This window comes from Mandrillus leucophaeus, unplaced genomic scaffold, assembly GCF_000951045.1.
Source record: "Mandrillus leucophaeus isolate KB7577 unplaced genomic scaffold, Mleu.le_1.0 Scaffold194, whole genome shotgun sequence".
NCBI lineage: Eukaryota > Metazoa > Chordata > Mammalia > Primates > Cercopithecidae > Mandrillus > Mandrillus leucophaeus.
In genome coordinates this window covers 477272-488172 of record NW_012101965.1, presented here as the reverse complement: position 1 = coordinate 488172, position 10901 = coordinate 477272, and the positions used below count along the sequence as shown (strand labels likewise).

At 43.9% G+C, this 10901-nt stretch overlaps 1 protein-coding gene across 2 annotated transcripts in view; it reads left to right on the top strand.

Annotated features, from left to right (window-relative positions):
• The window catches only part of ECT2L (epithelial cell transforming 2 like), a 112317-nt gene that overhangs the window by 77925 nt on the left and 23491 nt on the right, over positions 1-10901 (top strand). For both annotated transcript variants that reach the window (XM_011978411.1, XM_011978412.1), the window contains 3 exons: positions 2794-2880; positions 7421-7635; positions 9185-9332. In XM_011978411.1, coding sequence (XP_011833801.1) covers positions 2794-2880; positions 7421-7635; positions 9185-9332 — 450 coding nt within the window. The remainder of the gene's footprint in view (positions 1-2793; positions 2881-7420; positions 7636-9184; positions 9333-10901) is intronic.

Below are 10901 nucleotides of genomic sequence, written 5' to 3'. Positions count from 1 at the left end.
TGTCCCTATGAAAAACACAAAAATTAGCCGGGCATGGTGGCAGGTGCCTGTAATCCCAGCTACTCAGGAGGCTGAGGCAGGAGAATCCCTTGAACCTGGGAGGCAGAGGTTGCAGTGAGCCAAGATTGCAGCACTGCATTCCAGCCTGGGTGACAAGAGCAAGACTCCATCTCATTAAAAAAAAAAAACAAACCCTCCCAGAGAGGCTTGCGTAATAGGGATTATCTGTCAAATCCAGGACTATGTGTGTGTGTCCATCCATGTATCTATCTATCCATCCACCTACCTACCTACCTACCATCCTGCTGCCCAGTGATTATTTGCTCCTGGTTTTTGTCTGCCTATAATGTTTACACTGATACCATGCAACCATGGTGATGGCTGGCCGCCAGAATTATAATTGTTCCTGAACTCTACCTGTCATTTTCACAACTATTTCTGGCCCCTCATCCAGGCAGCTGAGTGTTTGCTGGCAGAAGCATCAGCAATGACTAGAATGTCTCTGGAAAATAGTGTCTGCCTATGCTCCATCCTAGAGAAAAATTCCTAACATGTTCTCCGAGCTTTTTTTTAATGGTCTTCCTTATATGTCCTGGAGAGCCAAGGCAAAGACCCACCAACCCAAAATGATCGTTGTCTTATAAATGTGCAAAGTTTCTGCCATGTTACTTCGTCTGAATTCATCCATAAAAACTAAGTAAAAGATAGCATCGGAATCTAGAATTAAGCTGTAAAAATTCTGGCAGTTAAACATATAATATCAAATGAGTGACCTTGCCAATTTTAGGTTCGAACAAAATTACTATGCCGAATCAATGTCCTATCCACAAAGAAAAAATTATATTTAAAAAAGTGAGTTGCTGCTGAGCCGGAATGTGAAACAAAGCCCAATTGTAAGTGAGCAGGTTCTAAAAATAGCCAAGGTGGTCTGGGGGTTCCATGATGACACCTGAATTTTAATGCATAAACTTTCATGTGAGCCTGTGTAGTCAGGTGATCTCCCAGAGACAGATGGCTCCCTTATCTGTGAGATCCACAATACAATTGTGTGCTGTTTGCATTATCTTAATCTTGGTCCAACTTGAGAGTTTTTGTTTTTGTTTTTTGAGACAGCCTCACACCATCACCCACGCTGGAGTGCAAGATACTGGCTGGGCACAGTGGCTCACGCCTGTAATCCCATCACTTTGAGATCCCAAAGCAGGAGGAGCACTTGAATTTGAGACCAGCCTGGGCAACATAGTGAGACCTTGTCTCTAAAAAAATAATGAACAAAATTAGCCAGGCATGGTGGCATGTGCCTGTAGTCCCAGCCACTTGGGAGGCTGAGGTGGGAGGATCAATTGAGCTTGGGAGGTGGAGGCTGCAGTGAGCCAATATTGCACCACTGCACTCCAGCATGGGTGAAAAAGTGAGACCCTGTCTCAAAACGAAACAAAGTAGATCTCCTCCCTCCACCCAAACCATAAGTATGGATACATGCGGGGCTGGTATGAGACAGCCACAGAGCAGAGGAGAAAAGAAATCATAAGAAGACTCCCTGGAGCAGACAGGAAGCACTTAGGCTCAGGCGGGACCTCCTGCCATCTAGGACTAGAGCTAGCTGGCTGCAGCTTTGCAGACCTGGGTTCTTCTGCAGAGGCTCAGGCTGCCAGAGCAATGTGACATCTCCAAAATAAAAATTTGTTTTTGCCTCAGTAGAGTAAGGTAAAAGGAGTCTTGGTTACAAATTGAAGTTATTCTTCCAGCATCATCCCTGGACATCCAAGGGTTGCCATTGGTAGTTTCATCGTTGATGAGGAAGGCAGCAATAACGGCCGCTGACCATGATCGTCCCTCAACATAAACACAGGACCATTGCTCTGTTGCCAGGGTGGACCCTGCCGTGCTGCAGGCAGCAGGGGTGGGGGTGGAGGGCTTTTTAAAAAAATGTGCTAAGTTTTAGGGAGGCCACAGTAAGAATAGTTAACAAGGCAGTGAAGAAAGAATAAGCCTTATTTAAATATGCAGGTCTAGAAAGGGTGTGCAAACTGGTTTTGACACATTTTCACTTGGTGGGAAAAAAAGGAGTGAGTTTTGTGAGCTTTTCCTTCTGGATCTTAAAAATAAAATAACCTATTTGCCCTCAACTGAGAAGGAACAGAGCAGAGCTGAGGCAGAAGCTTCTTACCTAGCCAGGCTCGGTGGCTCACGCCTGTAATCCCAGCACTTTGGGAGGCCGAAGTGGGCGGATCACCTGAGGTCAGGAGTTCCAGACCAGCCTGGCCAACATGGCGAAACCCCATCTCTACTAAAAATACAAAAATTAGTGGGGCGTGGTAGCGGGCCCTGGAAGCCCGCTCCTCAGAAGGCTGAGGCAGGATTGAACCTGGGAGGCGGAGGTTGCAGTGAGCCGAGATTGTGCCATTGCACTCCAGCCTGGGTGACAGAGTGAGACTCCGGCTCAAGAAAAAGAAAAAAAAAAAGAAGCCTGTTATCCAGGAATGTGTGTGAGTCTCTAAGCCTGGGAGGAGCCCCAGGCCAGCATGACTCCCCTGGCTCCCAGGGAAGAGGGAGCTTTGCTGGATTTAGTTTTCAACTATTATGTAGTTCAAAGGAAGCAAAGGCTATTTTTAAAAACCATAAAATTTAAGAGTGGCATCCCATTTGCAAGCACTTAACTCATTGTGTGTAGGGAACACTGTGGTTGGGGCTGAAGGCAGAGGCTTCTGAGGGCCTCCTGCAGGCACAGTACTGAGTTTTCAGAGATGCCAAGACCTGCCTCCAATAACCAAGTTTCCATTCAATCTTCAGGAAAGAAGTGTTGTAGAAGACAATTCTTGGGACACAAAGTCCAGGCTCAGCAAAAATGATTTAAATTTTGAAGCACTGATTAATCTGGTAAGCTAATTATTACATAATGCAAATTTACCATTGGTTTTGCTCCTGACAGTGAAATTTCAGCCTTTATTCTGGTTAGTTCTTTGTTTTCCTTGAAAATTTCCCTTTGGGGGATTAAAAGAAAAACCTCAAGTATAATTAGAGGTAATTCAGCTAGCAGACTTATTTTTCAAATAAGCCCTGGACTGAAAAGAAGTTGAGCCAGAAGGACAGCAGTGTAACCATCTTGGAGCAAAACCAATCTGGTTGTTACTCCCTGACTTTCCTCTATGATACTAGGATGTCTTTTAAAGAAATGGCATGGGGACAAAGCCTCACAGTTTCTAATTAATCTACCAACTTACAGTCTGACTTCAAAAGTTGAGTCTAATGAACGCAATGTCTAGGGCTCCGTCTTTCTATGTCAAAGGTAAAGTGTGGAGGAAGCTGCAGCCTCGGCAGAGGCCAGTCCCATCCTGTGTAGCCCAGGGCATGGCACGTTGTTTTGTTTTCTTCAACACACGGACACACTTCTTATCACCTTTCATTCTCAAAATCCTATAAAAGACACATTCCTAGCCACATTTTATAGACAAAGGACTAGAATTAAGAAAAGTTACATGGGGGAGAAAAAGTCAAATGACTTCCCTAAGGCCAGACAATTGGGCAAGAAAAATCTTAAGTCCTGCAGCCCTGAGCTCAGACCTGGGGCTCTCTCCCAGCCCCAGACACCCTCGCTGTATCCGTCTGCTGCAGACAGCGCAGGCCGTGGAGCCCCAGGACATGGGTGCCCACTCGCCCCAAACCCATCCCTAGGAACTCCCAGGAGGAACGTGTTGCATAGAGCAGGGGATATGAGGGTATCTCATCTGACTATTGGTAATAATACCTGACGGTGGTTTCAAGATAACAACCAAAGGTTTGACAATGAAAACCTTAGTTCAAAATGATTATAAATGTTGGATAACTCCAATATTTAAAAATACATACATATAGAAATACACATATAATATTAAAAAATAATATGGGCTGTAAGCCAACTGACAAGTGGGATGCAGATGTATGTTTTACCTCATTAGATATGTCTAAATAGGTAGTCTATACAGACCATGTGTTTGGAAAATAAGAAGAGTTTGGCAGCTCATGCTTGCAATCCCAGCACTTTGGGAGGCCAAGGTGGGTATATCGCTTAAGCAGAGGAGTTTGAGACCAGCCTGGGCAACATGGCAAAACCCTGTCTCTACAAAAAAAAAAATATAAAAATTAGCCTGTTGTGGTGGCTACTCTGGTGGCTGAGGCAGGAGGATCGCTTGAGCCTGGGAGGTCGAGGCTGCAGTGAGCCATGATTGCACCACTGCACTTCAGCGTGGGTGACAGACGGAGACCCTGTCTCAAAATAAAAAACTGAAAAAAAGAAAAGTGTGTTTATGGTATTTCAACTACAGTGAGTTCTCTCATTTTTCTCTTAAGCTATTTTTACATTATAATTCCAGTTAGTGAAATTATGGTTAACGCATCTTGGTGAAGATCACATAGCATTACACATTTTTTCATTTTAAACAAGACACTTATTTAAACAACAGGGTGCTTGACTTGAAGGAAAAACTATCTGGGAATCATTTTTATCAACTAATTGATCCTCACTTAAAGACAGATTGTCCTACATATAAGAGGTAGGTACAGAAATGTTATAAAATTTGCCCTTCATGTTACAATGATAAATGAAAAACATTAGAATTCTCCAATTGAACAAGGTATGCAAGGATTTATATATATATACACACACACACACACATATATATACACACACATATATACATATATATATATGACTATTGGTAATAATACCTGACAGTGGTCTCAAGATAACAACAAAAGGTTTGACAATGAAAACTACATATATATATATATATATATGTATATGTATATATTGCTGTTGTTAAAACAATGAGAGCAAAATAACAGATTGGAATATAAAGATAACTGCTGAATGTGCATCCCATGAAGGGAGAAAAGAGGTGTTTTTTTTTTTTTGTTTTGAGACGGAGTCTTGCTCTGTCGCCCAGGCTGGAGTGTGGTGGCACGATCTCGGCTCACTGCAACCTTGGCCTCCCAGGTTCCAGTGATTCTCCTGCCTCAGCCTCCTGAGTGGCTGGGATTACAGACATGTGCTAACAGGCCTGGCTAATTTTTGTATTTTTAGTAGAGACAGGGTTTTGTCATGTTGGTCAAGCTGGTCTCGAAATCCTGACCTCAGGTGATCCAGCTGCCTCGCCCTCTCAAAGTGCTGGCATTACAGGCGTGAGCCACTGTACCTGGCCAAGGAGGTCTTTTCACAGAAGCATTTTTCACCTTCTCATCTCCATTTGTGTTGATCAACACGTATCATTAGCCACTAATTTTTTTAAAAATCCTTGTGCACATTCATCAGTTAACCTTATGTACAATAAAGGAATGGTGAAGGAAATGAAAGAACAGAGAAAACTATACTGTAATAGTTAGGATGTAGTGGAACCAAATTGCAGTTGAGAATGCACCCTTGGTCTGTAAGAATAGCCTCTGGCGTAAAGTAGCAGGTTCTCTTTTTACTGGACGACTCCTTCTGCTGCTGAAACACATCAATTGCATCTTTAACCTCCATTTCCAATTTTGCAGGTGTTTCTGTTTCACTGATTGGCCATCTGACAAATTGGAATCTGATCCACCTCATTGACAAGCCTTGCTTGTCACTAGTTTACTAAGTGTACTAAGTAAGCTAAGTTTACTTAGTTTACTTAGTGGTTATTACTAAGTGGTGTATGCCTGTTAATCTTAAATTGTACCAAGGAACCATCCTGCCCACCACCTTAAAATTAATGTGAGCAGTTCTGACTCCTTCCTTGAGCTTTCTGTTTACCATGGTGAGTGCTGGAGTTACCTCAGGTCTGCACTGAATGAGAACACAAGCAGCACCAGGAGTGGCAGAAGCAGTATTGTCATATTTTATTGGGGGCAGTGTGGGGTATATTTAGGGCTGGAGGGAAAATAATAATCCTAGGCTCAAATTGAAGGACATTATGTTTTTGAAATTTAGATATTATAGATTTTCTGTTATAAAGATGCTCATTTTATAGCTTTTGAAACATGCAGATAAAAGAAAAAAAATATCTAGTACCAGCAATAAAAAGTAATTTCTCTCTCCATATAAACATAGCACACACAACATCAGGCTATGGAATTTCTTTAGGCTAGTGTATGATTTTCACCTCTGCATTAAAAAATAAAACAAGAGGCTGGGCATGGTGACTCACACCTGTAATCCCAGCACTTTAGGAGGCTGAGGTGGGTGGATCACAAGGTCAAGAGATCGAGAACATTCTGGCCAGCATGGTGAAACTCTGTCTCTACTAAAAATACAAAAATTATCTGGGCATGGTGGCATGCACCTGTAGTCCCAGCTACTTGGGAGGCTGAGGCAGGAGAATCACTTGAACCTGGGAGGCGAAGGTTGCAGTGAGCAAGATCGCACCACTGCACTCCAGCCTGGACTAAAGAATGAGACTCCATCTCAAAAGAAAAAAAGTAAAATAATAAATAAATAAAACAAGAGTTGGAAATATAACATAGCACATCTGGCAACCTGGCTAGTCAGGAGAGATGGGCTCATAGCTCCAAGTCTATCCTTAATACTGAAGTTAGATCCTTAATACTGAAAGAAGAGCATATGCTTCAGATTTTTCATATGTCAGTTGGAGAAGCAAACTAGCTAATAATAAAAAGCTGTCTTCACCTGTTCATGCTGCTGCAATAGAATACATGAGACTGGGTAATTTACAAAGAACAGAAGTTCTTTATGAGGCTGGGAAATCTAAGATCAAGGTGCTGGCATCTGTCAAGGGCCTTCTCTTGGAGTACTCACATGGTGGAAGGCAAGAGAGGACCAATTCCCTCTGCCAAGCCCCTTTCTAAGGGCACCTGATCCCATACATGAAGGAGGAGTCCTCATGACCCAGTCATCTTTTCACGGCTCCACTTCTTAATACTGTCACATTGGCTACACCTGAATTTTGGAAGGGACACATTCAAACTGTAGCAGAGGGCTAGCTCATTTCAGTTTTTCTATTTGCAGGATAATCAATAAAACACTACTTGGAAAAAGAAATAGGAAAACAAACAAGGGTAGACAAGCCAAAGGCTTCCTCACTAGACTGTAACCTCCATGAAGACAGGACTCTGTCTTGTTCTCATCATTACATGGCCAGCACCAGCATAAGATACCTAATATTGATTTGGATGGACAGATGGATAAAAGTAAATTTTCAAACTGCCTTCCTTTAGATCCAAGATTAAAATTCTCCTCTCTACTTGGCCATCAGGCTGGCCTGATATGAGGGGCTCTCTGGTGATACTGGGGACAAGTGATGGACAGCGGGGTCCTCCACAGCCCCCTGTGAAGTCCCCTTCAACCTGAACAGCACAAACCAGCAAGGGGTGGTGGGGGGGAGTTCTCCATGTAGCTGCCTGACTGCTCAGCACTTCTACTTCTCCATCACTGACTTGAGTTCTTAACACTTCTCTACAGGAGAGAATACTCCAGAAGGATTCAGCAGAAAAGCGAACTAGAGTTGTCAGGGAACTCTTACAGAGTGAGAGAAAATACGTGCAGATGCTGGAAATTGTGAGAGATGTTTATTTCGCACCACTGAAAGCAGCACTGTCATCAAACAGAGCAATTCTGAGTGCTGCCAATATCCAGATCCTTTTCTCTGATATTCTACAGATTTTAAGTCTTAACAGGTAAATCCGGAATATGTATTTTTTTAAGTATTCATTGTGCACTGAGAAGAGCCCATACTTTAATGTTTCTAAAGCTGCATGGAGGTGCAATGATGCTCTGCCCCTCTTAGGGACCCTGATTATAGCAGAGAGATCGTCATCACATTACCTACCGGGCTGCAACCAGTAGTAATTCCCAAGGACACCCCTTCCCTGGTTCCTAGCCATGGCGCAAGGAGTGGCGTTCAGGACCTAGGCTTTTTGTAACCCCGCGGTCCCCAACCTTTTTGGCACCAGGAACCAGTTTCATGGAAGACAATATTTACACAGACCAGGGGTGGGGGGAATGGTTTCGGGATGATTCAAGCACATTACATTTATTATGCACTTTATTTCTATTATCATTACATTGTAATATATAATAAAATAATTATACAACTCACCATAATGTAAAGCAGTAGGAGCCCTGAGCTTGTTTTCCTGCAACTAGATGGTCCCGTCTTGGGGTGATGGGAGACAGTGACAGATCATCAGGCATTAGATTCTCATAAGGAGCATGCAACCTACATCCCTCAAATGTGCAGTTCACCACAGTGTTTGCACTCCCATGAGAATCTAATGCTGCTGCTGATCTGGAGCTCAGGCAGTAATGCAAGCAGTAGGGAGCGGTTGTAAATATCCATGAAGCTTCACTCACTCAACCGCCACTCACCTCCTGCTGTGCAGCCGGGTTCCTAACAGGCCATGGACCAGAACCATCCACGGCCTGGGGGTTGGGAATCCTTGCTGTAACCAATAGACAGTCCATGCAAAAGACAGCAGGAAGGAGGAGAGCCATATACTCATTCTTAATCAGCAATGTTCAGTTAAGCAATGGGAAAAAACCAGAAGGATTTAATGGGATTAAGCCACCGCACTTAGCTTAGAAAGCCCAAGCTGGGGGTCAATTTAATAACAACATATTTTCAAGTGCCTAACATGAGAGAGAAAAGTGATCATTTCTGCCTGTGGTAAAGGGAGGCAACCTGAGTATGTGCTTCCCCGATGGTGACTCTCTAGGTAACTTGGAACAAGTTCCTTCCTCTCAATGGGCCCCGGTTCCTACGGTGAAGAGGTTGAACTAGGCCTCTTCCAGTGTTGAAGGCCTCTGATAGATGAATGAGGGATTTTCTCAGAGCCCTGGGGAAACGGGCCAAGCAGGGACTATGGCACTCCCTGTTGAAGACAGTGGAGCACTCCCCTCTAAAAACTGTAACAACTTTCACCCACCTGCCTATCTGGAGGCAAGAGACTGGGATATCAGGCGGCAGCTGTATCGTGGCCAGTGTGTGGTTCTGACTCAAGGAACTGAGGTGAAGAGGTGGGATTCTACCCCAGCCAACCTACTCCTTCACGTCCCAGTTCCCTTTCCTGTCAAATCTGCACTTCTCTGTGTTAAGAAGAAATGACTTGACCAAAACCCTACTGTAAAGGACTAGGCTGAAAATGCCCGTGCTGATGACAATGGATATTTGGGTTTGTAAGTTATCTCAAGTGAATATTTCATGCGTATGCTCTTCTCATACCACAGGCAGTTTCTAGATAACCTGAGAGACAGACTACAGGAATGGGGCCCAGCTCACTGTGTGGGAGAAATAGTCACGAAGTTTGGAAGCCAGTTGAACACATATACCAATTTCTTCAACAATTACCCTGTCATTCTGAAAACTATTGAGAAGGTAAATGAATTTCAATCCCATCATTCTATGAGACCTGAGCTAGAAAGGAAGTTATGTGTGGAAACTGAAAGACCAGCGTTAATAAGAAAGGCTTCTCTGCTCTTAGCTCCCAGCTCTCTTCCCATACTGTGACCTCTGAGGACAGGAACCCTGACTTAGGGGCTAGCACAATATTTGACACCTAGCATTGCCAGGAACTGGTTCTTGAACTGAACTCATCCTCATACAAACTACCAGGGTTTCACCTGCCCCAGATACCCTCAGCTTACAGGAAAATGCTCCACAATTGAGCTTGGAATCCATTCTGCTACTACAATCCTGTGTGTCCTTGACAAGTTCACTCTCTCATGTAGAAAATTAATCATCCACAGCTTTTTTGGAAGAACAGTCAATTTCTGAAATGTCACTAGGAAGTAAGGAATGCCTTGATCTTACATTTCCTAGAGAGTAAATTATTAACAGTTTTCCCTGTTGCAATTTCTGCCATTATTTACTCTGAGCAGGAATATCCAATTCCCTTCTATACCACCTGCTGCTCTTGTGGGGATACCTTCTGCTGGGAATAAAATCCCTCTTTCTTCCCTCCTCATTTGGTATCGAAAGCCTAGAAAAGGCTACCTTGTCGCACGGCAGCACACTTCTGCCAGAGTCCACTGTCACCACTCATCTTCACTGAGGCCTGCAGGAAAGTCCCGTGAGCTGGGAGGCCTCTGGAGGGCTCCTGCCCTTGACAGCTTCCTTTGTAGTATTCCTTCCACCCCACCCAGGGAGTCTAGTCACTGCTGGATAACTTGATGATTCAACAGTTACGTAAATAAGGTAGTTTCATAGGACTGACCTTGGCGACAAGAATTGGAGCAAAGCATCACATGGTATCAGGAACTCACTGGTGCCTAAATTTCTTTAGCTATAGATAATGATGCCTATTTCACTAGCACAGTGTGTGCATATAAGTAAGTACTTAGCTTAAATGTTAGCTATTTAGTTGTGGGGTTTGAGACAGGGTTTCCCTCTGTCACCTCGGCTGGAGTGCAGTGCCATGATCACAGTTCACTGCAGCCTCGACTTCCCCAGGCTCAGGTGATCCTCCTACCTCAGCCTCCCAAGTATCTAGGACTACAGGCATGTGCTACCACACCTGGCTAACTTTTTTTGTATTTTTTTGTAGAGACCGGGTTTCACCATGTTGCCCAGGCTTGTCTTAAACTCCTGGGCTCAAGCAATCCGCCCAACTCTGCCTCCCAAAGTGCTGGGATTACAGGCATGAGCCACCATGCCAGCCAATGTTAGCTATTAATCTGATTGAAATCCATAAATAATTCACTTGGCCTTAGCCGAAAGTCCGAGAATGAAATCGTGAATATTTGATTTCTAGAAGTTAGCACTGCCGACATCTTTTAGGCATGGAAAAGGAGGTAACCTCACAGGTGCTTTAATAGTGATAAATGAATACATTTTAAAACAGATAAGGTAGGTGGGTGGCTCACACCTGTGATCCCAGCACTTTGAGAGGCCTAGGCAGGCGGATCACCTGAGGTCAGGAGTTCGAGACCAGCCTGGCCAACATGG